Source organism: Pteronotus mesoamericanus, unplaced genomic scaffold, assembly GCF_021234165.1.
Source record: "Pteronotus mesoamericanus isolate MK-2021 breed Mesoamerican mustached bat unplaced genomic scaffold, CSHL_Meso_final scaffold_85, whole genome shotgun sequence".
NCBI lineage: Eukaryota > Metazoa > Chordata > Mammalia > Chiroptera > Mormoopidae > Pteronotus > Pteronotus mesoamericanus.
Genome location: NW_026555329.1, coordinates 64,301,566 through 64,328,496, shown reverse-complemented (window position 1 = coordinate 64,328,496; position 26,931 = coordinate 64,301,566). Strand labels below are relative to the sequence as shown.

Here is a 26,931-nt window from a genome sequence, read left to right as displayed (position 1 = left end):
GTTGGACTTAAGCACAGTGAACTATTTAATGTCTTTATAGCAGGACAGCTGGGTGTGCCTGAAATGTTTACTGACTTGAGGAGACGTTTTGGCCTTGCATGGTGTGGGGAAGGATGAGGCCCCACCTCACATGTGGCAGCTGAAGCACCATCCAGTGACATTCAGGTATCCTAGGATGATTTCCTAGTCAAGGCACTGCTATGACATAGTCTTCTTTCAGCTATAACAGTGACAGGATCACACCTCAGAGTGTAGCAGCTGGAGGCCATATGCATGCTATTAAAATAGTGTCAGAAGTGAGGTGAAAGGTTTAATTTTAGGCTTTTGAGAACTAGGCTCTTAATTTTTTTTTCAAAGTCTGAGATCATATTGTTGCTTATCATTTTTATTTTTTCATTGCTGCCAATAAAACTCTTTACTGTCATTCATCAGAATGTAGCAATACAGGTTACTGAAACCAGTTTAAAGTAAGTCTCTCTTTGTACTGACTTTATATTGTAAGAAATCTTCAATCCACATGTCACATGCAAAGATTTTAATTTTAGTTCAGATTTGACAGATCATGCTAATTTCTAAATGGAAACTTGGACTTTTTAAAAACGACCCTTTCATGAAGGAAGAATTTACTAACAAGTATACTGTTTTATAGCTAGGTACAGTATATAGAGACTCAGCCCTACCGTTATAGTAGGAACATAAAAACTTTTTTTCTATCAAGGGTTAGAGAAGGGAAAAAAAATCTACTGAAGGTCGCATATATTAAAGATCATGAAGTTAAAACCTAGGAATTTTAAATAAATAACCATTTGTTAAGTTTTTAAACTTAGAACAAGTAACAACAAATTCCATCCTGTAAGTATAACATATAATAAATACACTTCTGTTCTGTAATAAGGTTACTTAAGGAGTAAGGACTTAAGGAAGGAATGAAAGATGGGAGGAAAGGAAAGTAGACAGAGAAAGGATAAAATAAGGAGCTAAAGGTAGGAAATAAAGGTGCAGATGAAAAGGAGAGAAAAATGGGGAGATCCAGGATGTAGGGATGGGGACCTTCCATGGGCCAGTCTAAACATCCCTCCCAGTTCTGAGCAACCATTACATTCCTTGGGGAAAGATTATTCCTTCTCCGTCTCTTGTTTAGATTCTCATTTTTTATATCCCTTTGTCTGGTCCTGTCCCTGCCCACCAGCTACTGTCTGTGGCACAGTTCCCTCTCCTGTCCTGCCCAGGCCCACTGCCATCGTCTCCCTGCTCCCCACAGCGGTGGGGAACACTCCAGTCGGCAGCTCCAGGTGTTCCCAGCAGGCTGCAACCCACCTCTACAACCACCTAACTTTGCCACTCAAAAAACTGCACCCAGAACTTGGTCCTGGAAATCCTCCTGATTCTGCTTCTCTATATCAGAAAAGCTTGAAAACTCATCCCTCACTTCTAATTTAAGGCAATAGAACCCCAGATGGCTAGAGTTTTTCCCCAGAGTCTTCATTTTCCCTTCTCTTTCTCCTTCCCTCCTTCCTTCCATCTTTGATTCCTTTTCTGTTTCTCTTACTCCCTCCCCTCAGCTTGAAATGGGGAAAAAATTAAGGAGTAGAGTAACCCTTCCAAACAAGGATGATCTTTTACATTCTTCTTCTCTCCAATGAAGTCTTCTGAATATGAATGAAATGACAAAGCAAGAAGAAAAGTGGAAGAAAGGGGAAAATAAGACTGTTTGCTATCAGGCATGGGCAGGAGAAATCCTTTAGAGAGCTTTGTGACCATCCAGAAGTAAAAGGATAAAAATAAAGCCTGTTAAAAAGTAATAGAATCTCTGCCCACTATTGTTTCTCTGCCTCAGAAATTTATTTTTTCCCCTTTAAATTCAACAGTATATTAACATTTGTCTATTGAAGTGCACTTTATAAATGGTAGTTGTTGTTCCTTGCTTAACTGCTCTAAGTGCCTGATGGAGTTATAGACATGCGTGTTTAAAGCCCTGCAAACCCCCCTGTATTAGGATCTTCAAAGTAACAACTGCAGACCATCTGTGGGAGGCAGGCTTCTCAGATGTCCCCTCCACCCCAAGATCGCTGCTTCCTGGAATTAATTCCCTTGTGTAATTGCCCCCCTTTCCTTTGAGTGGAGGCTGAAATTAGTGACTCACTTCTAATGAATACAATAAGACAAAAATGATGGGATGCCACTTCCAAGATTAGGTGGCAGAGGCTGACTTCCATCTTGCTGACACTCTCCTGCTTTCTCTCTCACTTGCTCACTCTGATGAAGCCAGTTGCCATGTTGTCATTGGCCTTATAGAGAGGTCACAGGGCAAGGAACTAGGGGTGTCCTATGGCCAATAGCCAGCAAGGAACTGAAGCTCACAGTTCAACATCCTACAAGGAACTAAATCCTACCAACAACCAGTGAGAAAGCTTGAAAGCAGACCCTGTCCCAGCCAAGTCTTCAGATGGCTGAGGTCCCAACAACACTTTGCAGCCCTGTGGGAGAACCTGAGCTGGATTCCTGACCAATAAATATTGTGACATAATACATGTATGTTGTTTAAAACTGCTAAGTTTCAAGGTAATTTGCTACACAGCAGTATGTACCTAGTATACTACCTTTTAAGTTAACTTTTCCGTTAACTGGGTTCTGGATTTGTGTATCACAATCTACATTTTGCACCTAGAAAATCATATTTTTGTAAGATTCTTTTGAATTTCCTGGGAAAGGAAGGCTATGATCCCCACAAGCACTGGAACATGCTCATTATTTCTTCTCTGCCCTAGACTTTCTTGGCCATATCTTCTCAAAACCTTCCCAAACTCCTACAGCACCCTATTCTGACCTACATAATTTAGCTGTTGGTTGTTTATTTTTCCTGCATTTCTCTATTTTATTACATATCTGTCAGGCTAGACTATTATTTTATGATATACTGGCTGTGACATTATTTAGTTCCCTGGGCCAAGTAGGTAATCATGAGTTTCTTGATTATTAATCTTGGAAAGAACCAAATAGCTTATCTGGACTCATTATTGATTTCATGCTCATCTGTGTACCTGATCAGTTGATGACAAGTAGAAAAAAAAAAAAGTCAAAATAAAATGTCACTGGAAGTTTCATGAAACTAATGCTCATTTCTAACAGCATCCAAGATTATCACAAGAAGTTTTTGTTATGAATTTAGGCCCATATGAAATAAAATACAAATTGTTTTCTGGACAATAAAAACTAGTTATTAACATATATAATCTTTCTATTTGCCAAACATTGTTTTAAGTATTTTTCTTATAAGAACACAGATTTCTGAGATTTAGATTCAAGGTCTAACAAATAATTAAAGAGTAAGGTTTTAAAATGTTTTAGGTTTAAAAACTTTAAACCTGAAGAGCTGAAATGTATATATCAAAGTCATATTAGGGAATGAATTACACACAGATTTTTACAAAGTGATTTAAAAATATGATATATATTAAGCTTTCTCTAGTGTCATTTTTAGCGTTGGAGGGGATGAAGATGTGTGTTTGAGGGGTGGTGTGGGGGATAGAAATGGTGAGGTAGGGCTGATGGTGGGGGTGGGGGTTGTTTGATCCTTTCTAAGGTTAACAGTCAAGTAACCCATGATTACTTGCTATATGCCCAGGAAACCAAATGAAGTCATTGTTGCTACAACATAATACAATACAGTCCAGCTTCACAGGTGTGCAATAAGAGAGAAAAATGTAACAACATAAACAACCAACAGCTGAATTGTGTAGGTCTTATTAGGGTGCTCTTGAAGTATGGGGAGGTTTTTGAGGAAAAGATTGAACTGAGATGGTCTGGGAAGGATGGGTAGAGAAGAAATATGTTGCAGTGCTAGGAAACACAATTACTCTTTCCCAGGTAACTAGTTCAAATGAATATATATTTTTTGATATTGGGTTGGCCAAAAAGTTTGTTTGTTTGTTTATTTCTGTAAGATGGCTCTAATAGTGCTTAGTTGTCTTTAACTTCATTCAAAACAATTTTGTTAGATTGTATTGTGATAGCTGTCATATCAGCATGAATTAAGAAAACTTACCATTAGTGAATTTTTGTGTAGCCATGTTAATATTGAAGATGGAAGAAAACGTGCAACATTTTCAGTATATTATGCTTTATCATTTCAATAAAGGTAAGAACAAAACTGAAATGCAAAAAAAAATTGTGCAGTGTATGGAGAAGATGCTGTGACTGATTCAATGTGTCAAAAGTCATTTGTGAAGTTTCATGCTGGAGATTTCTCACTGGATGATGCTCCATGGTTAGGTAGACCAGCTGAATTTGATAGCAATCGAATTGATACATAAACTGAGAACAATTGACATTATACCATGTGGGAGATAACTGACATACTCAAAGTACCCAAATCAATAAAATGATCAGTGAAAATGAAAAATGTGTTTTTTATTTTGGAGAAAAAACTAAACAGACTTTTTGGCCAACCCAATATTTGAAAGAGGTCATATAAAAAACGGAAAAAGCAATTCCTTTCTCATCAGTATAGTCTTCTGGGTGTGACGATGTCTCTGGTCCCAGCAAGTGGCTATTTAGGGAGGAGGCAAACACCAGTGATGTGAAAGAGCTGCATTATCTTTTCCTTCTTCTCTCGGGCCCGGCTCTGCCAGAGGTAGGGAGGACTGGGCTTGGGAAGGACATGAACATGGCCCTATGCCTCTGGATGCATAAATGCTGCTAAGCATGGGCATGCAGATGTGGGTGACTAGAATTGCTGGAAACTTAACCACCTGGACACAGTTCTTACCAAATGACAGGAGTGCGTGGATAGCTATCTCAGCTCCCTCACCTCTAGGATGGGGCAACTCTGAGGCATGTGTTCTATCCTGGCTTCCCAAGTTCTTCACTGGGATTAAGCTCCAGGTGGCCACAGTGGCAGTTCACTTGATAATGCCTTCTGAATTGGCTCACTTCCCCATCTGACTTCTGGGGCTTCTTTCTTCACCTTTTAGATAGACTACCTGCCCTTGAATTCTTGTCTCAGGTCGTACTTCTGAGGGAACCCAAATGGAACCAGTGGGAATGCATGTACACTGTGCTATATGTACACTTTCAGGAAATCCTTGCCATAACTCTTGCACAGAGAATTGAGAGCTGACTAAGGATGTGAGTGGCACGGTGCTGTCATGAACCTCATTGGTCCTGTCTGTCAGTCTCATATGCCTACGCTTTCTTTCAATAGTAGCCAGTGCCTTAATAAACTGAGCAAGCCCCACGTGGTACAATTACCACCATTTGCAGATGGTTTAGCAAGAAAAATATTGTTTTAGCTTCCAAAAGAAACCGATCCCATTCCCACCTTCCCCTGTCAGCTTTGCTCCATGTGGGAGCTTCATGCTGTCTGTATTCCTCCTGTGTGAGTAGCCTTCAAAGGTTCAGAGTCCTAATGATTATCCCCAAAACAGGAATTGTGGCATAAATTTCCATGTGTGAAACACATATAACAGCTTGAGTTAAATGGACCTAAACATATGGCATTGTTTTCTGCATTTTCTAACACATGGGCAGCTTCTCACATTTCAAGTCCATTGAATATGAGAAGAATATAAGCAAATCTTCTTGGAGGATTAACTACCAGGGGATATATTTGGTTTGTATAAATATTTGAGGTGGGATGAATGATGAGGTCAGACACTTTTCAAAGATACATTTCATATTGCTGTGTGGTAGCCCAAGGAGAGACCAGATGGATGACTCTGGAATCACCTGCTATCTGCACTGCCTGGGCTTCAGACCTTCTCCTCTGACACAGGCTGCAGCAGAGGGCAAGCAGAGCTGTAGGATTTGAGCTTGATGAATAGGTGTTGGCCAGTCTAGTGCCTTTTTCATGTGAGTGTTAATGACAGGGACCAATGAATCGTTGAGACATCTCTCTTCCTGTGCTGTGATGTTGCTATCATTCTGGATGGCTTGTAACCTGGGATATGAACTTATGTCACTTTCTCAGGGGTCACCAGATAAAGTCCTTGGAAATAGTCCAGAATATGTCAAATGCATCCACTCCCTATTGACCAGATTCGATGTAGGAGTAGTGTGAGGCCCTTTTCTGGGTTTCGAGAGTTAAAGATGATGCAAAACCAAGCATCAGAATTATACTTTCCCTAGGAGAGATCAATTCTATACACTTCTCAGAGGGCTGTGCCAGAAAAGGCAGCAATGTGCTTGTAGGACACCAGTTCTTTTCAGATAATGATCAATAGGAAAAGGAAAAATGCAAGCTTATTAGGCATTTCTCCCCTGAGCAGCTCACTTAGCTTTGTCAGGCCTCTCAAGCCACAACCAGCTATGCTGTCCTCATTACTAAAATGGGCCCACCAGAGTGCCAGGGTGCTGCCTTCCCTGCTCACCCAGGAAGAACCTATTGGGCCCAGAGCTGGCCTCTAGGAGACCCTGAGGGCCATGGTGTGGTCAGCAGCTTTGTGAGCTCAGGGTATTTTCATGCTTGCTCTGCCTGCTCCCTACCTACTTCATTCCCTGCAATGTATAATGTAAATATAGTAAAGAGTATAGAGGGACTAGTGCATACACCTGCATTACCTATGATATTTCTTCTGATTCAGGGGTCATCAGTCTGCAGTTTGGGGTGGCATGGGCTGACCTGTCTACTGTAGAAACCAGGCTGCTGAGCTTACTTTCACGCTTCTTGTGGAGAAGGAGGGAGCTCTTTCAGTTGGTAATATAGTCCCCAAACTTCTTGTGCAGAAATGTGACCAATGAGCCCAGCCAGCCCCACTACCATATCAGTTAGGGGTTCTGTCTTTGCACATTCCCTGCTCCAGGCTGCTTGCCCACTGGTAACACCCATGAGGCTGTGCTGTACATTCACAGTGAATGGAGTTTCCCTGGCTGAAAACTTGAGTTCAGGGGACCCGGCCTATTTTTCTATCTCCAAACTCTCCTTCCTCACTGCAGGTGGTTGTGGCCATAAAAGAATGATTTTACAATCAAAAATCCCCTCATGTGGCCCTGACTGGTGTGGCTCAGTAGGTGGGACGTGGTTCTGCAAACCAAAAGGTTGTAGGGTTCCATTCGATCAGGGCACTTGCTTGGGTTGCTGGTCAGGTTCCCAGGTGGAAGCCTGCGAGAGGCAACAGATCCATGTTTCCCTTGCACATCAACGTTTCCCTCTCACAGCAATGTTTCTCTCCTTCTCTTTCCCCCTCCCTTCCCTCTCTCTTAAAAAAAAACAAAAACAACACAACACCTTAAAAAAAAAAAAAGCCCCTAATGTGGAAGAGAAGGGGATGAAAAATGAAGAGGATTCCCAGGCTGGAAACCTGTAGATTTTCCACAAAGGGCAAGGGTGGCTTTGTGAAAGGAGGACAGAGACTGCTGTCTCCTCAAGGGAAACCTCACACATTAACGGCAGCCTTGGTAAAAGCAGCAACTCCAGGAAGGAAGTGTGTATGGGGTTCGTAAGCCAGGCAGTTCTGATTTCTGGCTCTAGAATTTTCCAGCTGTGCCTTAAAGTCTCTTTCCTTCTTTATTTGAAGAGTGGACTTGAGCATTTTGATCACCTCACAGAGTTGGTGTGAGAATTAAAGAAGCCCAAACAGGAGAAGCAATGTGGTTTAGTGTGAGATACCTGCCATGACGCTCTACGAAGTTCACGATGCTTAGGCAGTTGAAGACCATTTTAGACGAGCCGAATCGGGGAAGAGGACTTGCCTTTCGCGGGGTCCCTTCCCCGTCCTCTGTGTCTCCCTCTGGCTGTCTGTCTGTCCCAGCGCTCCCACACCATCTGGGCGGAGGGGAGAGACGCCACCGGCTCCCTGGCTCACGGCGCCGGCCGCAGTTACGCGCGGCCGCCTCTAGATGGAACTTTCTCACCAACACATGGCCGGGTCGCAGCTGCCCGGACTTCGGGAGGCAGCGGCGCTCCCTCTAGCTCTGGCCCGGCAGGTGCGGGTTGCCTGGGCGGTAACTCGCGGGGAGGGCCGCGGGACTCTGCACGTCAAGCCCGGAGGGTTTCCATTTGCTGGAGGTGAAGGGAATCCCGAGGTTTCCCTCAGACTCCGAGCAGCCGCGCAGCGCGGTCGCCGGGAGTTCCTGCTCGCGTCTGCGGCTCCTAGAATCAGCTCAGTAAAAAGCCCGTCACCGCGACCGCCCGCGCCCCCTTCTGCGCCGCCCCCGGTCCACCTCGAGCTCTGGGAGCTCGGCGAAATGTTCCCCTACAGACCCTCGGGGATTAGGGTGGGAGAAAACCGGACAAATGGCCGAGCAGCGGCGCGGCGTGGGGCAAACTTTGTAGAGGAATCGCTCGGCCGGCGGGCTCTACCCTTTGACTATCCCCCAAAAGAAAGCGGGTGGCGGGACACTTGCCACCTACTGTGTGTTCTTCATGGGGACCCTTTCGGAGCTTTGCTCAGGAAGGAGGAGCCGGGCTAGCAGTCCTGACTGCGTGCTCCGGGTGGGTGGCCGTCTTGCGGCGCCTTCCCGCGCGGGTCCCGGGCTCGTCAGGCTGTCGGAGCCGCTCGGCTCCTTCTCAGCCATAGTTCCCCTTCCACCCGCCCCCTCCCCACCACTCTCTCCCCTCCCCGCCGCCCTTGGGTCCTCCCTTTTCTGTTGGGGGCGGGGCGGGTGGGGGTAATTTAAAAATCAGAACTGTTGACAGTTCTGGTCCCCGCGTCGCCGAGGGCTGAGGTGATGTAGCACGGAGGGGAATCCGCCGTGCGAGCGTCCCTCTCCGTGCCTGCGCTGGGGCAGCTCGGTGGCACCGAAATCCAGGGCCTCCCGCCCGTTGGAGTTCCTCCTCCCGCTTTCCCGAGGTGTCTGGTTGGCGCGAAGCGATTGGCGACTCCGGGCGCGATCCCAGCCTCGGCTCCCCGCGCCGCGCCGGGTGAATGGCCGCGGGCGGAGGATCGGGAGGCGCCGGGCGCAGACCAATCGCGGCCGCGGGTGGGAGTATTTGTTATTCACATGGAAGAGACTTGGCGCCGGCCAGGCCCGCTCAGCCCCCTCAGCCCCGAGACCAGCCACAAGTGCGGCCGCGGCGCTCGCCTCGCGCGGTGGCGGCGGCGCTGACATGGAGCTGTGGTCCCCCTGCCGGCTTCCTCACCGCGCCCTCTGCGGGGAGCAGGGTAAGACTCGCGGAGCGGCAGAACGAGCAAAAGAGGAAAGCAAGTGCCGAGCCACAGGGAAAAAAGCTCCCATCCCAGCTTCCCCAAACGCTGTGCTGGGGGAAAGAGGAGAGTCCCCTCTATTTTATTCCTCTTTTCCGTTTTCTTCTCTAAAAGCGTTCAGTGGACGGCCAGCCAGGTGCGCCGTTCCCTCTCAGCCCACTTTAGTGATTGGCTTTTCCTGGGCACAGTCCAGTGGCCTTGCGCACACGGAGTCTGGGAGAGAAGTGGCGGGCGGAGGTGACGGAACGGGGGGCGAGGGAGAGTAGGCACCAGGGGACGAGGGGCTGGCCGGGCATTGGAGCTTGATTGGGTGTCTGTTGATTTTACGTTGCAAAGAAGAAGGCAGCCACCCCTCTTGTCTTCCCATGATTACATTCCAGTGAAGAGGTTCAGAAAAGAGGGAGGTTTAGCCCGGAACTCCCAAGGTTTGGAGATGTGATCCCCCAAAAGTTTAGCCGGCGAATGGGAGACTGAAGGACGAGGGGAGGGGGTCGGCGCCCAGGGTGCTCTGCCGGGGCCGTGCGGCGGCACCTTTCAGGGCGCCCTTCCTCGGCTCGCCTGCCCTGGGCGACCTCCTGGACCTGCTCTGGCGGAACCCGGACTTGTCCGCCGCGATGACGAGGTACCTCCGTCCTGCGAACCTAACGGGTGGGATTTCCAAAGTTAGAGGCTTCCGGGATGCGTTGGGAGAACCGCGGTCGTCCTGAGTGTGGGGCTGGGTGATGAACGCCTCACCAGGGTCTCGGGAAGGCGGGGGTCGCGGGAGGAGCCCGGAGCTTTGGGGCTTCTAGAGACCCCGTATACCCGCACAGCCCATGCCTGCCTTGAATTTGCCTTCTCCGAGTTAGCGCGGCGAGGCTGGGATTTCCGCGCCCCCCGCTTTTGTGGCTTTCGGGAAAACACTGGAGTTCCGTGTCCTGTTGGGGGCGGGGAGGGAGGAATGGTCTTGAGGATCGTGAGTTTAAGAAGCAAAGGCAAATGCGTCCGACAGCTCCTCCGAAGCACCCGCGGCCAGCGGGGCCCCAGTTTCGGGCGGACGCGCACGGGGCGTGGGCGCTCGAGGCCGCCAGGTGCGGCGGGGCGGAGGCTGGATCCCCCGGAGCGCCGGGGGACTGGGGCGGCGCGGGAAGGGCAAGAGCCACCAGGTACTTCTCCCAAGGCCCCGGGCTTTACCGGGAGTCCGGCTTCAACGGCCCAAGGAACTGAGAAGAAAAAGGAAGATGCAGCCGGGAGGCGGGGAGCGGGGGCGGGGTGAGTGGCTGCTGGCTGAGAGGCAGGTAAAGGTAGAGAACCCTCTGAGGCTGCTGAGAGACAGCCCATCTGCTCTGCAAGCAGCTCCGAGATCCCTCGAGGTTTGTACAGTTGGCGGAAATATAACAGAATCACACAAACACAGTCGTCTGACAGGCTCCCTTAGTCCAAATGAAATGCAGAGGAACAAGCGAGTCACCCAACTGCGCAAGACGGCACCCCCACGCTTCCTCAAAGAATTGTTTTAACCGGGGCACAAACTGCAGAGCCTGGGGATCAGAGAGTGTCTGTGCGCCTCGGATGGCGGGGGTGAAAATAGACCTGTCCGCCGGCTGCAGACACCCCAACCTCTCCGTCCTGGAAGCGCGTGCCACCCAGGGGGCCGGGGGGAGGAGATGCCCCGTTGGCTGTTTGCGGGTGATCCTTTCCCACAGACCCGATGGCGTGAGAGTCTAGCGAATACCCAAGAATATCCTAGGGTCTCCACCACTTACCCTGATCGAATACAAATCCTGCCAACGGACAGAACTGGAAAATAGGGTTGGTGGCGGAAGTACTGACAGAAAAATCATAAGCAGGAGAAATACATTCCGATGATAGCTTGTATTTTGCTTGAAAGAAAAAATGAAAAGAGAAAAAGAGCCACCAGCAGGTAGATCTTGGATAAACAGCTTATTGCACTTGGCTGTCATTTCCATTTTCCCTTATGAAATTGTTTGTCAATAATTGCAAATGGCTACAGAAACCACTTTAGTTTACCTTGGTCACTTGCTTGTGAATAATGTCTTGAAAGATTTCTGTAGGAGACAGAATCAGCTGTATGGAACTCATTGCCTACTTTTTGAAGATATGTGGTTTGATAATTTTGAAGAGAAAAGCCATATTCATCAGGGAAAATGAAGTAAGATTTTTAAAATGTAATTTTTGCATTTCAGGTTCAACTACTTGAGATAAAGATAGAGAATTCTTGCTTTTACCGGTAAATCAGGGATTCGGGAAGAAACAGCTGAGGGAGGCTCTCTAGGAGATTTACCCAGAATAAAGGAAAAGATGCTGAGAACACAGCTCTATTGTGTTATTTAGGCTTGATTTGTTCTATTTGGTTTGTTAGCTAGTTCTGCCCTACCCTGCTCCCTTTGCAAATTATAACTACTTGAATAATTCTAAAAACATCTAAATCCAAAAGGAATAGAATAAAAGAATCAATGAGTGCAGGAGAAAGTTAGAAGTCTGGAGAGATGTGCTCTTTTCAAAGTTGGCTGAGCAGGTTGGAGCTGCTAGAGGGCTTGTTTAATTGGTATTTATGCAGCAAACAACCAGCTGACATTCATGTTGGCAACATCGCATGCCAATCTTTGTGAAAAAATGTTCCATTGTCTTCAGGGCATAAGACACAGAACACTGTACACACACGCTACTGGTAGCACTGATGTTTTTCCTTCCAAGTTTCCTTCCCACTGTCTTCTCCTGTAGTTAGAATGCCCAACATGAAGAGGACCTTGCTTAAGTCTGGGGAGCGGAGTTGCTCTGTCCCAGTGTCTTATAAAGAGGATGCTGCCTGGATTTCTCTCTTAACTGGACTCACAGCAAAGACGTGGCTGCGTCTCTGTGCCTGTCAAATAGCCTGCTTTCCAAGCTTCAGGAAACTGTTGCTGTTTTCTTGATAGAACCTGAATGGACATCACCAGACACACATAGTTTGCTCAGGAGAGACTGTCACTCCATGTTGTTACAGGAGGGGATGTGTACAGAGTCACTTGGATCATACTGTTTCCATCCCAAGAGCAGGTTTTCTGTATGCTAGGAATTTAAATTCCTCCTTAACTTCCTCCCTCCCCTCCTCCTCCCTCCCTCCTGCCCTCCCTTCCTCCTGCTCTCCCTCCCTCCTCCTCTCCCTCCCTGTCTCCTTCTCTCTCTCCATTCTTTTTTTTTCTTTCTTCTTGGCTGTGAGAGGAATTTTCTTTCATTCTCATTTCTATTTGAAGCTGTTTTAAGTTATGATGAACTCACTCACTGACTAAGGACCTTGAACATAATGCATTCTTATCCCAGGTTCTGCCTTCTGAGTGGCAGGCACTGTTGGAATCATTTCAGGGGCACTGCTGAGAGGCTTCTGACTCAGACAATTCCCAGCTTTGGCTTGTTATATTGCAAGTCTTTACCATTACTGGAGACATTTCTTTGGTAAAGAAATTACGTATCTCTTAGAAATTATCTTATATATGCAGATGTTCCAGCTGGGGGGTGACATTAATCCATCTTCAGGTTTTTATACCTGTTAGTGAATTTACTTACTCTCTAGAGAGGGCCAAGGTAATGAGAAAACCGGGTGTTAAGATCCTGAATTGTAGTATACTTTAGCACCAAGAGAGAGGAGATCCAGGTCTGGCAGAGGAATGAGCAGGTGAGTGGAAGTGGGAAGATACAGAGTATGTGTGTGTCACTGAGTACGTGTATTGCCAATTTTATACTTCTTCAGGCAAGATTATGCCTAAAGATAGAAACCTGCTGGCTGTTTATTGACTTTTCTAGTGGTAGTGACCCTTAGTGGTAGACACTCTGTATCATATTCTGCATACAACTCAGGAAGGTTTCCTATTGTCTTTTTTTCACTATGGAAAACTGTCTTGTCAACACTCCCTTCAGAATAGCCCATGGATGCTCCAGGTGTCAATGGCCTAGCTTTCTAGGTCAGATATTGCACTTCTGTTGACTTTTCTTCTTGTGTCCTTCTTTCTAGTTTTCCTTTGATTTGCTTTGATTTCTTGGACACACAACTTACTAAGATCTCACCAGCCCTGAGTGTGATGGGAAAGGTCTTCTAAGCATAATACAACAGCAAAGTATTTGAGTTCTAGGACCTGTTGTTTAAGAAAAAACCTATACATATTATTACAGTATGCATATACTTTTACATACATTTTATCATTGTATTTTACAACGCTGGGAGGTGCCCAGAAATCATTCCTCGATTCAGAAACAAAACAATTGATTCCAGGTTAAGTGTCTTGCCCAATGCCATGTAGAGGGTACTGGAGGGAATGAGTTTAGAATCACAGACTTCTTGGACCCCAGGATGCGACACTCACAATTCACATTATCAAATCTGGGTTAGCTCCATATCCCAAGGAGTAAGGAATAAGGAAAGGAACATAGAGCAGTTTTGCATTTGAATTCTGACTCAAGATTTTAGACACATTCATATACTAGTTCTCTTTTTAGATTCCTTGTATCCCAAATGAGGGCTGTTATACCAGTTTCACAGGTATATTTTGTGAAGGAAATGAGGTAATGTGTGTGAGGCTGTAGGTACAATGTAGGCATTCAGTAGATGCTGATTTTACCCCCCATTCCCCCCGTCTCTCTTCTTATAGGATATATACTATAAAAGTGGCTTCTTATTACTTTAAATATGGTCTTTTTATGCAATAGCTGTGTTATTGGGAAAAAAACTGTGAAAATTGAATTCTACTAAATCAGATTGTATTTTAAATGCACAGGGGATTTAGCTATTTAAAGGAAATCTGTGGTGAATTCTTTTGTAATGCACGTAATCACTTTCCCTTTTATCTGTTTAGTAAGTTGAGCTTCTCATGTATCAGATTTTCTTAATATGGGGCTTGCTTGTATAGAAGAGCTTTCCTAACCCTGTCTCACTGATAGAAAAAAGTCACTCAGCTTGCAAACAATCAGTTATTGTGTTCATTTGGCAAAGCCTTGCTCTAGTGTTCGAGCATTATCTCGTACTCCTTTATTATTAAATAATAGAATCTCAGAATGGGAAGCTGGAAGACACCTTAGAGATCACATCACATGCTCCATCTCTCTCATTTCTCAGGTGAGGCAACAGAAGCACACAGAGGTAGAGTGTCATGTTCAGTGTCAACAACCAGTGACTGTCAGACAAGGATACAATTCCAGGCCTCTGTTGCCCAGGGGAGGGCTCTGTTCAACCTATTCTCACTCTGCCCCCTCCAAGATTCCAGGGCCATGAACACATGTTTCGGTATAGGAGACGATGGACAAATATGATGCATTTCCTAAAACAACCAAAAGGAGCTGCAAGTGTGGGCAATCTCAAGGGAAACTGCTGGATTTTATAGTGTTGTGAGTTGATGACAATATTCAACTTAACCTTTTTGTTAAAGAGCTGAATAGAACCCAGCATAAGGAGCTGTTTTGTCTTTTATGATAAAATATTACAGTTCTTGCCTAATGGTATTCCACAGTGAGGATTTTACCATATCGTGTCTTGAAAGCATGTGTCGGGTACAATGAGAGACTCGAAAGATCCTACATGGTTTGGTGGCTCAGTTCTCATTGGCATTAGGCTAACCAGGTAACTTGATTTGAAGCAGAGGCATTTGGACAAACTGTATTTAATGTTCTTAAATTTTTGAGAGATTCAGAAATCACCCTGCCATGGAAGTGCTCCTCAGATTACCCCCTCTTAATTAGTACATAATTTTTCTTAAAGAGCTAACCATTGACGATACACACATTTGTGAAAAATTTCGGTGGAGAGGCAGGGCCTTTATTCTCATGCGTGCTGTCACAGCCAGTCTCTGTGGCATTGGGGCCTTTCTCAAAGAACAGGACCCACCGTGGAGATCTAAGGATTTTGACTGTGGTGCTACTTACTAGTTCAGGGCCTTGGGCTGTACTCAACATTTCTGAGCCTTCTTTTCTTACTTATACAAGAGTTAATAATCTATGAATGAAAATTCAATAAGATACTCTGTTGGACACTTGAAACTTTGGTATAGAGAAGTTATGCAGAAAATAAAAAACAGCAAAATTCAGGGTCCTCACCCTTGAGGTACTGTTCTTACTACTGACCTTTCAGGAAACAGTTGTTAGGGAGCTCAGAGTCAAGTTCGGGGTGGGGGGTGGGGTGGTGGGCAGAGGGAGCTGCTCCCCAGCACATCTGGGCCAACAAGACTGTCGATGGAAGTGCTAGTGATATATGATGTACCTGTGCTTAGCATGGGCTGGAAGGGAATGAACAGGAAGGGCTTCCAGGGCTAATAGTTATACCTCCTCCAAGGTTGCTTTTCAAAATCCATTCCGTGGGCTCAGAAATAGTGCAAGGCATCTGTTTCCCTCACAGGTTGATTTCAAGAGTGCAGACCTCACACCTCCTTGAACAAGTCCATCAGCAAAGGTGAGGTGTGTACCAAACTCTAGAAAAAGGTCAGTTTGAGAGAAAAGCTGTTTTATTTTAAGTCATGCACAGAATAGGAAGTAGAGCTGTTTGGCTCTGCAGCACAAAAAGGTCATTATTTCTTTAAAATTCATCTGATTCCAACTAGGATGAGTATTTTTATTTATTATTTATTAATTGATTGATTGATTGATTGTTACAATTGTCTGAATTTTTCCCCCTTTGCCCTCCTTGGCCCAGCCTACCCCCCACTCCCACAGTTAATCCCCACACTGTTGTCCATGTCCATGGGTCATTCATACATGTTCTTTGATTATTCCCTTCCCCTTCTTTCTACCATTATCTCACCCTGCCCTCCCTCCCCTCTGGCTGCTGTCAGTCTGTTCCATGTTTCCATGTCTCTGGTTCTTTTTGCTCATTAGTTTATTTTGTTCATCAGATTCCTCTTATAAGTTAGATCATATGGTATTTGTCTTTCACTGACTGACTTACTTCACTTAGCATAGAAGTCTCCAGTTCCACCCATGCTGTCACAAAAGGTAGGAGTTCCTTCTTTCTTTCTGCTACGTAGTATTCCATTGTGTAAATGTACCATAGTTTTTTGATCTACTCATTTACTGATGGGCACTTAGGCTGTTTCCAACGTTTGGCTATTGTAAATAACACTGCTATGAATATAGGGGTGCATAAGTTCTTTTGAATTGGTGTTTTGAGATTCTTAGGGTATATTCCCAGCAGCGGAATCATTGGGTCAAAAGGCAGTTCCATTTTTAAATTTTTTGAGGAAATTCCATATTGTTTTCTACAGTGGCTGCACCAGTCTGCATTCCCACCAAGAGTGCACTAGGGTTCCCTCTTTTCCTTATCCTTGCCAGCACTTTTTGTTTATTGATTTATTAATCATGGCCATTCTGACAAGTGTGAGGTTATATCTCATTGTGATTTTACTTTGCATCTCTCTGATGATTTGTGATGTTGGGCATCTTTTCATATGTTTATGGGCCATCTGTATGTCCTACATGGAGAAGTGTCTATTTAGGTCCTTTGCCCATTTTTAATTGGATTGTTTGTCTTCCTGGTGTTGAGTCATATAAGTTTTTTTAAATATATTTTGGAGATTAGACCCTTGTCCAATATATCATTGTCAAATGTGTTCTCCTATATGGTTGGTTCCCTTTTTATTTTTTTAAATTGTTCAAATACATTTGTTTCCATGAAACGCCAATACTTTCCCCTGCCCCATGCACCCCTACCTCCCACCCTCAATCCTTCCCCACTTTGTCCCTTTTCATTTTGATGATGGTTTCTTTAGCTGTGCAGAAACTTTTTAATTTGATGTATTCCCATTTCCACCCCAAAACTACTTGATCTGATAAGTGAATTTGGCAAAGTAGCTGGATACAAAGCCAATATTTAGAAATCAATGGTACTTTTGTACACCAACAATGAACTATCAGAAAGAGAAACTAGGAAAAAACCCCCATTTACTATAGCAACAAGAAAAGTAAAGTACCTAGCAATAAATTTAACCAAGGGGGTAAAAGATTTGTACTTGGAAAACTATAGAACACTGAAGAAATTGAGGAAGATACAAATAAATGGAAGCATACACCGTGCTCATGGATTGGAAGAATTAACATCATTAAATGCCCATACTACCCAAGGCAATCTGTAGATTCAGCACAATCCCTATTAAAATATCAATGGTGTATTTCACTGATGTAGAGAAAATACTCCAAAAATTTATATGGAACAAAAAAAGACCCTGAATAGCGTCAGCAGTCTTGAGAAAGAAGAATAAAATGGGAGGGATCACAATACCTGTTATAAAACTTTACTACAGGACCACTGCAATCAAAACAGTCTGTAAGTCGCGTAAGAGCAGACACATAGATCAATGGAACAGAATAGAGAGCCCAGAAATAAACCCATGTCTCTATGGTCAATTAATATTTGACAAAGAGGGCATGAGCATACAACAGAGTAAAAATAGTCTCTTAAATAAATGGTGTTGGGAGAACTGGACTGGTACATGCAAAAAAAAAAAAAAAAGACACTAAACCACCAACTTATACCATACATCATAATAAACTCAAAATAGAGAAAAGACTTAACTATAAGTCATGACACCATGAAAGTCCTAGTAGAAAACATAGGTAGTAAAGTTTCAGATATTCCACACAGCAATATTTTTGCCAATATATCTCCTAGGGCAAGGGAAATAAAAGATGAGTTTAGATTAAAGCTCATAAGAATTGCATAAGAGCAAGATTAGGCAGTGTAAGATTGTACAATGAAACCAAATTTACGTAGGTTTTTTTTTTTTTTAAGAACTTCCCAATATGTATATTTTCTTAGAATTTAAAAGGGAAACTAAACTTTCCAACTGTCAAGAGTCTGCAATTTTCATAACAATGTATCAGATTTTGAAATAAGCTCAATATTTCAATATTTTACATGTAGCTCGGATTTTAATTTTAAAGTGATAGATTCAGTAAACACCTCACCAACAGGACAAATATGGAAAAAGTTGCTCTGCTTTGGTGGGAAATGAGTTGCAGACTAGATTAGCGACAGTAGCTTCTGTTTAGTGAGCACTTACACTGTGACAGGTACTGTGCTTTCTGACAGGCTCTGTCACCCCTTCGCAGATAAGAAAACCAAGCTTTATTTAGAGAGGTTATATGCCATTGTTCTGTGTAGCAGAGGAGGGAGCTTAAGCAGAAATTCACGTGAGCTGTCCAATAAATAATAAGCAAAACGGAACTCTTGCTTCCCATTTAAGGGCATTCATCCATTGAACACAAGTAATTCCTGCCTCACTGCTATTTATTCTTCAACCTTTCCTTAACTTAAAGCTCTAAACAGACCTATGAGATGCTAAAGAGACTAAAAATTATTGTAAACATGAGTACTTTGAAAAGAAACTCAATTTTATTTCTTCCAGGACTGTAGAGCAATGGAACTAGGTTAATGCCAGACGAGTAGGTAAGGATGATTAGTAATTAACAGAGGGACAGTTTTCTTGTTCGTCTATAATTGAAAACGATTTATTCTCTGAAATATTTTAAGTACCTGGGAGGCGGCTCTTTGAAATGAAGAAAGACTGGTCTTTGGAGAACAACAGTTCCCCTTCCTTTTCTCAAGAAAAATTGCTTTTTCACATATTTGTTTAACCTGTGCTGTCAGAAGGGATATGCAAAGAGTCAGCCCAGCCATGCGGACGTAGTCTCAAGTTCTAAATTAGTGGTCAGAGTTAATGAGATTTTACTGTCTTATAACTGGTCTTCCTTGTGAAACTGTGAAACAAAATCCCACTTCCCTTAATGGGTGGTCAGTGTAATTTATGGGTCCATCACTTAAATGATGTCATACAGAAAGTAAGTTAACTTTCTAAGTGTGATTTTTTTTGAACACCTGGGGTCAGGCCATTGTTGACTCACAGATTTTTCTGAAGAAACAGCAGCTCTCAGGAGAATTGAGTGTGAGAAAAATCAGAAAAGGACTAAATATATTGGGGTAGAAGAGAAGAAATCAAGGGCTTAGCATGCACCAGGAAGCAGAGAAATTCTTGTCTTAGGCAGAATAGAAAAATCTCAGCTGAGTGGGTTATTGCTGTATTTCTGAGTATTCTCCAGGTGTTGCTCAGAAATCCAGGGCACTGGGCTATGATGATCCCCTGTTCTAATCTGAAAGTGAAAAAAGTTCAAATTTCTCAGAAGACTCTTGGACATATGTTCACTTGTCCTCTAGGGAGGCGCCATCCTTTCCTTTGGGACAGGGAAGATGGAATGAAAATTTTATGAAGTGGAAATTGAACAAATGAATGGAAAATACAAGCAGATGTTGGTTGTCTGGGTGGAGGCAAATTGTCAAAATGTCAGGTTTCAAATCTCCATGTATATAAATAGATTAGAGGTGAACATTAGATTACCTATCCTACCAAAATAAATTGGTTCTGTTTGTTCTCTTAATTATGTGTTTAAAATATCAGATTCACTTATGTTAAATAAGTTCTTGTTTTCAGTTAAGCCTCCTCAAAATCCTTTGAAAGGATCTCATGGAATTCTTTATTTTTATTTTTTTCTTTTCTTTTTTTTCCCCCTTCCCTTCTCTTTCCCTGTCCCCCCTCCCTCCTTCCTCATGGAATTCTTTAAAAACAAAGATCCTAGAATCAACTTTTTAAAAAATAGATTTTCATGTAGACATTTTCACTCTTATCTTATTTCTAGCCTTGATGAAATAATTCATTTCCCCACTGAGTCAGATAGAATTAAGAAGCTCTTCAATTGACCTCCAGCTTTGATTTGTTCCTAGTGGTTCTAGGACCAAGGATTTTTTACTTCAGATTTGTAAATATACCCATTGCTTCCACCCTGACACATTTGATAGGAAACTCTGACAATGGTAATAAGAATATCCTCACATGTAACCCTCCATCTGTGTTCAATTTTCAAGTCTTTGTTTTGCTGTTACAGAACAATAAGATAATTTATATCAAATAGCTGACATTCTATGTAAAATCTTTTTACAAGCTATGAAATTTATACATTTTGGACTCCTTGGGTGGGTTTCTTGATTTTTTTCTTTTTTGGCAATTGAATAATCACTTTTCCCCACTGGGAAATCTGAGGCACCAAAAAATGTCATTAACAGATGACTGGCTTGTTCAATACATCACAGAAAATAACCTTTCATTATGATTTTGTAGACAAAATTTGAATGCTAAATTCAGACAGCTGTAAAATGTAAAAACAGAATTGAAAGAAATAATGCCATCATTGCAGGATTTGTACCTTCATGGAAATTAGATTTATTGAAATAAACTGGTAAATAAAAATACTTTCTGGCTTGGGAAAATCAACATAGTTTCTGATACTTTTCTGTTTCCATTGCTCCAAAATGTCATCAATCTCTCTGTTTAGATGCAGTGCAGCCAGGTGTTCAGAATCATAGGAGGACAAAAAAAAATTAGCTTCTTGCTGAATAGGGGAAATTAAGCCAAAAAAAAAAAAAGAGGTTGGTGTAAATAGGGCTTAAAGATATGAAAAATGTAGACCCATTGAACTGAACCATTTTTTCCCTCTTGCTCCCCCCAGGAATAATTCTGCTGCAGGGCTGACTTCAAGGACATGAATTATTGACCTCATCCCAACATCAGAACCTCAGCTGTTATTCTAATTTTTGCACCTTTCCAGGCAAGTTGACTTTATATGGAAAAAAAATGGAACCTTAGGTCTGATGGAAACTCACTGTGACTTTCAAATCAAGAAAACTTGCTGAAACCCACAGAGCCTTTTCCCCATGGGCCCTGATGGTAGCCTCCAGAAGGTGCAGCCTCAGGTGGTCCCCCTTCTGTGGCAAGAATAAACTTTGGGTCTTAGATTGCGACACCACCTGTGGAGAAAATGGTATGCGAGGGAAAGCGATCAGCCTCTTGCCCTTGTTTCTTCCTCCTGACTGCCAAGTTCTACTGGATCCTCACCATGATGCAAAGAACTCACAGCCAGGAGTACGCCCATTCCATACGAGTGGACGGGGACATCATTTTGGGAGGTCTCTTCCCTGTTCATGCAAAGGGAGAAAGAGGGGTGCCTTGTGGGGAGCTGAAGAAAGAAAAGGGGATCCACAGACTGGAGGCCATGCTTTATGCAATCGACCAGATTAATAAGGACCCTGATCTCCTCTCCAATATCACTCTGGGTGTCCGGATCCTTGATACGTGCTCCAGGGACACCTATGCTCTGGAGCAGTCATTAACATTTGTGCAGGCATTGATAGAGAAAGATGCTTCTGATGTGAAGTGTGCTAATGGAGATCCACCCATTTTCACCAAGCCTGACAAGATTTCTGGAGTCATCGGTGCTGCAGCCAGCTCCGTGTCCATCATGGTTGCTAACATTTTAAGACTTTTTAAGGTAGGTAAAGACATTGTCTTTCCAACTATTACTGTGAAAGGGTAGTAAATTGTTCTGATTCCAATTGTAGGTTTAAGAAGAAAGTAAAGATGATGAAGATGCTCATAGACCCTCTCAGGGTCACCAGGTTTCTCAGAGAGAGGATTCTGTGACCAGGTTTCTCCATGAGTTAATTTAGTTCCATTATTTACAATTAATTGTATTGTTTTTGTTTTTTTTCTAAAACAAACAGAACGATGATAATTTCTGTGGTTTGTTGAGTCCTTAACATCTTGGAATATCCTCTTCATTGAGGCTCATTTAATTTTTTTAAATATATAATCTTTATTATATTTTTTTCCATTACCATTTAGTCCTTTATATGCCCCTCCCCCCAGCAACCACCACACTATTGTCCATGTCCAGGAGTCCTTCCTTTTTGATGAGGCTCATTTTAAATCAAAGTAGTATTTTTAGAGAGTATAATGAACTCTTTGCACATTTATCATAGAAAACATTTCTATGGTATTTGAGGTATAAGATAATTTACTTGACGAAACTTCTTTAAAGTGGGATGCTCTGTTATGACAGTTCCTGTGTGAAGAAACAATATTAATGACTAATGTGCGGATGGGAGTGACACTCTGGGGTATAAGATGGCCATAAAATAGTCAGGTTTATTATAGGTGCGAGAGAGCAGACCCTCATTACCTCAGACTGCTCTGATGCAGACCTGGAATAATCACATATAATTCTTATTGAGTTAAAAGCTCAAATTTAGCAGGATAATTCAAGAGTTTTTGACTTAGATTTCTATGCAAATGATCTATTACCTATACATTTACATGTATGATAAAATTGGCAGAACAAAATGACCGTATGTAACAATTAGAAAGTATAAAGTACCATAAAATAGTTATTGTCATTCATCATCTTTCATTAACTCTCATTTTATTTGTTAATATCCATTACATAGTTTTTTTGTAATGATAATTTTTTTAATTAAAAATACTTTTCATTCTGATTTCTTAACCAGCGGGACATGTTTTTTCCAACTTATTCTGAACTAATGAGGCTTTGTTTTGTATTGAGAAAGTGCTCCTATGTATATTATATTGAAAAATATTAAAAGAATATGGAGAAGTTAGGTGGCAGATCTAGTGACAAAAATGAACAAAGTAATAGAAAACTTACTTTGCAATAAAGATAAAAGGAATTGAATCGGAGGCTTTTTGGTTTGGAAGATACCTTGGAGAGCCATCTAGTCTGGTTCACTTCATATGCTGGAATCCTCTCTGTACATGCAACCCCCCCCAACCCCCGCTTACAAGTAGCTTTCCAGCCTCTGTGTAAATGCCCTTAGTTTAGAGAAGAGAATGCTAAGTGGCAGCTTAATGACTATTTTCAGATTGATGAAATTTTCTCAAATGAGTATGCTGCTGAGCTGAAGCAGCTCTCTGTGTCTAAGGAGTACTGAAGAAGACACAAACAGGCTTTAGGGAATTCCAGAGACATTTGAAGAGGACGTTAGGAAGAGCTCCATGCAGTGAAAAGGACACTGATTGAAACAGGAAGATAAGGGTGCTCTAATTCTTCATTTCTGTATAATTTCAAGGAAAACTAGCAAGTTGTTAATAATTTATCTTGGGCTTAGCTGACCCCTTGCCTGGAGGCAAGATGCGGAATCAGGACTTTACAGGTTTTTCCCACATCCTGGGACCTAGGATTTCTCCCAGCAGTCCCAATTCTGAGCCATGTGGTGTTTTCTGCTTGGGGTTATGGCTAGCTCCAGCCACTTTCCCAGTTCCCTCCCCTCCCCTCCCTTCCCCTTGATCTCCTATGACTGCTCCAAAGCATCTCTTTCTATTCTTAACTCAGCAACTGTGGCCTAGGAACACCCACTTTTAGAGAAGAGAAATATCTTCATGAAGATCTTCTCTCTTCTGTTACCCTCCCCTTATACAGTAATTCTGGTTCCCATCTATTCTGGTTTAATTACTCTAAATCCTGTCTCCTTCCTGTGGTCTGGTGCCACATTAGGCAAGGATTTGAGTAATGGGAAGTGATAAGTGCTTATCTAAGATTCTTACAGCTTGTTTACATTAATTGTGCCACAGAATCAGCTTATCTGTGAAATGGTGATATTAACATGGTATTAGGTTGTTGGATGGATTTAATGAGAAAATGCAGGTGAAGGGTTCCATGAGGATCTGGCAATGTCCTTTGCCTCCATGAGCTACCTAAAGGAACCTGGGAACCTTCTTGGGCCACCTGAAGGGTGGGTTTTGTTTTTTGCAGTCTGGACTTGGCTTCTTTCTGCTCTGTTCTTCCCTCATTGACTGGGCCAATTCTCTCCTTACTCTTTTGGGTAAATCTGGAGGGGCCTAGTCTAACCAGGGGGAAGAAGTACCATGAACTCTGTGGGCAAAATCCAATGCTCCATGCCAATTCTCCAAGACATTGGTCAGCACATAAGGGGCTGCTCTCGCCACCCTTGTCCAAAGTACAAGGAATGAATGACTTGTAGCCTGAAGGGATGTTGTTGATGGTAAATGTCATGGCAAAGATCAGCAGCCTGGCACAGGTTGAGCATCTAGTTTATAGAAGCGAATGTGTTTATTAATCAAATTACTAGGGCTTGAAAAATTTGTCTTTTCAAAAGTAAAGGAGAGGATATAGGTGCTCAGCCCATCTTCCATCTCAGCCTGGAACCACATGATGTGAATTTGATAATTACAACTTATTGTTCTGCTACTTTAATTTACTTTGATTATTTATATGAGACCTCCAGACAGTACTTCACAATAATATTAATTATAAAATGATAGTAACTCTTAGACTTTGAAAATTATCCATTTGTGTATGATTATATCCTGTTTAAACACATATATACTAGGACTGATATGAAATATTAGAGTAGTTATTAAAGTATAATTAGCATATTAACACATCGGAATTGGTTTATAGTTCTATTTCAAAAAATAACCTGATTATGTCAAATGCTATGATTTGAATAAAGGTCAACATTTTGGACAGCTTGGGCTCCTCGGGGACAACATAAAACCCACAAAATATAAAAAGATGCATGGGTATCAATATATTGCCACTTATTACTAAAGAAGGTAGAGCATCTTGGTTTGAAAACACACAAACAACATTGACTATAAGGTAAGCAAGGTCTTGATTAATGAATTTATTCACTGTTCTGCTTAGCAATAAACATTAGTTGGGGTTTTTAGAATGTAGCTGAGATCTGTTTAAAACTGTATAGAAAACATTTGGGCTAAAATTGGAAGTAATCTCCAAATTTCTCATTTCTCTTTTTTTAGACAATCCTGGTACAGCCATGTAGTAATTTAATGTGGGCTAAATTGTGAAGGAAGCAGTCTTCCAGCCCTCACCATCTTCCTCGTCCTTCAGTCTTGCCCCTCCTGTGGCAGCCTGTCCTCGTATCTCTCTCTGTGCTCTTAACTGAACTCTGGTTTCAGGAAAGGAACTATGTTATCAGTCATCTGCATATAGTATGTCTATCTTTAAGTCAGAGGAAGATTTTGGTTTCCTCAGGATGTCGAATGAAATGATTTGTCTTTGCAAAGCAGATTCAGGCATCATTTGGGAAGTTCATTTAGGCCCCCAGAGACTGTACCTCATGGGGGGGGTCACATCCTCTGAAGCTGCCCCTGCTAGAGGAAAGGGATATTATCCTATCTTTGTCTCTCTTCCAATCAAAGCTCAGGGGCAAATGAAGAACATCAGACCTTTTAACTTCAGAAGACAGATGGACAGGCGGCTAGATCCAGATACCACATGGGGGCAGAAGCTGCCCTATGGTCTGGGCCCATAGGACACTGAATGCTCTCCTCGTGGCCCAGAGCTCGTGTGTGTTGGCATATCAAACTACCTCAGGCTTTTCAAATGGGAGGATCCAGTGAGTGAGTGCAGACTTCCCAACCTCCTCCCTAGGAACCATGTTAGTGATTGAAGTGTCTCATATTTTTTAGGTGAGTTGGAAGTGAAAACAAATTTGAGAGTTACAGAACAAGACTTTAACGAACTGAACTTTTTAGAAGCACTACTGTGTCTTAAAACACACACACACACACACACACACACACACACACACACACACGTGCACACTTTTTATATATGGGTTAACATGGGGGCAGAGGCGATTGTTTAATCCCTGTAGCAAATTAATGGTTTCAGATAATAGTGGTATCAGTTATGATAATGTGACATGCAACTGCAGAACAGCAAACCCAGAACTGCTCCATCCTCCATTAAGGTGAAAATGACATCATGGTGGCTTCTGTGTAGCAGAGAAAGTGAAGAGAAAAAGAATCCAGTTCTCAGAGATTGTGCAATTTGAAAAGGGTTAAGAAAAGAGTGAGAGGGCCTTTTGGAAATGTTGACTGGGAAGCCCATAATTTAAACTGGTTTGATAAAGCAGTTTCAAGGAATTTGCATATGTTTTATAAGCAGCTCAGATTTGTTTCCATTTTGTAGAACATTTCCACTCCTCTCCTTTAAATTAGAGCAAATCTGCTCCTCAAAACACTAATCTTAGTTTGAGCAAAGATTGAATATTCCACATTAAAAATGTCTAATGCTTGTATCAAATGCACATTAATGTCCACATGGACACACTGGGGTTACAAAAGGACAGTGTCAGGTGTAGTTTCTCTCTCTTGTGTTTTTCTAGTCAACTTTACCCAGAGAGTTAATTTTCTACTCTTGAAGGATAGGGGTTACATAGTCTGTAGTGTATATTTCCCAAAGCAATCAAATGAGACTCTTAAATAGAAATCCACCCATGGGTGGGCTAGATAATTTCTTACCATGTGGAAGTATCCTGGTATAAATGGCTAAAATTGACCTCTGTGTAAATAAATGAAGCACTGGGAGACTCCCCATTATCCTGGAAGGCTTTGCCTACCTGGCTATGTTTACAAGGATACATTTTCTTCTAAGAGATTCTACTAGCTGTAGCAACCACTTCCACAAAGCCAATCATTTTATCAATTATTTATTGCATATTAACTTTATTAACTGTAAACTCTGAAAAGGTAAATCTGCCATATCCAGGCTCATCTAGTTAGATGGACAGATAAATGAGCCCAGGCAATAACTCAGCAGGAGATAACATTTGATGTTAAATCTTATTAGTTAGCAAATAGATAAATGGAAAATTAAAAGATAGACTCCTTCAGTCAATTCTTTCCTACTGTAACAAGCTCTAATTTAACTTTATAAAGCAGATTTGGTAAAGTCATTCCCCTTATAACTCTAATAATGGCTACTGTTACCTCCAGAATAAACATTCATCCTACTTTGGGAAGTCTTTTCTCACTTCTCTTGATAGATTGTTTCTTTGCTAATGTAACAAAAGTCTACAAGGGCAGACGACATCCAGGATATCTATGAAGGCACGTACACCTTGTTTGTTGTTGTATTTCCAACCCTTAGCATGGGCCTG

General features: G+C 42.6%; 1 protein-coding gene across 1 annotated transcript in view; it reads left to right on the top strand.

The window, feature by feature from the left end:
• Nucleotides 1-9,006: 9,006 nt before the first annotated feature.
• Nucleotides 9,007-26,931, top strand: part of GRM8 (glutamate metabotropic receptor 8) — an 823,740-nt gene continuing 805,815 nt past the window's right edge. Inside the window, exons 1-2 of the mRNA XM_054564284.1 lie at nucleotides 9,007-9,101; nucleotides 20,658-21,476. Coding sequence (XP_054420259.1) covers nucleotides 20,967-21,476 — 510 coding nt within the window. The 5' untranslated portion in view covers nucleotides 9,007-9,101; nucleotides 20,658-20,966. The remainder of the gene's footprint in view (nucleotides 9,102-20,657; nucleotides 21,477-26,931) is intronic.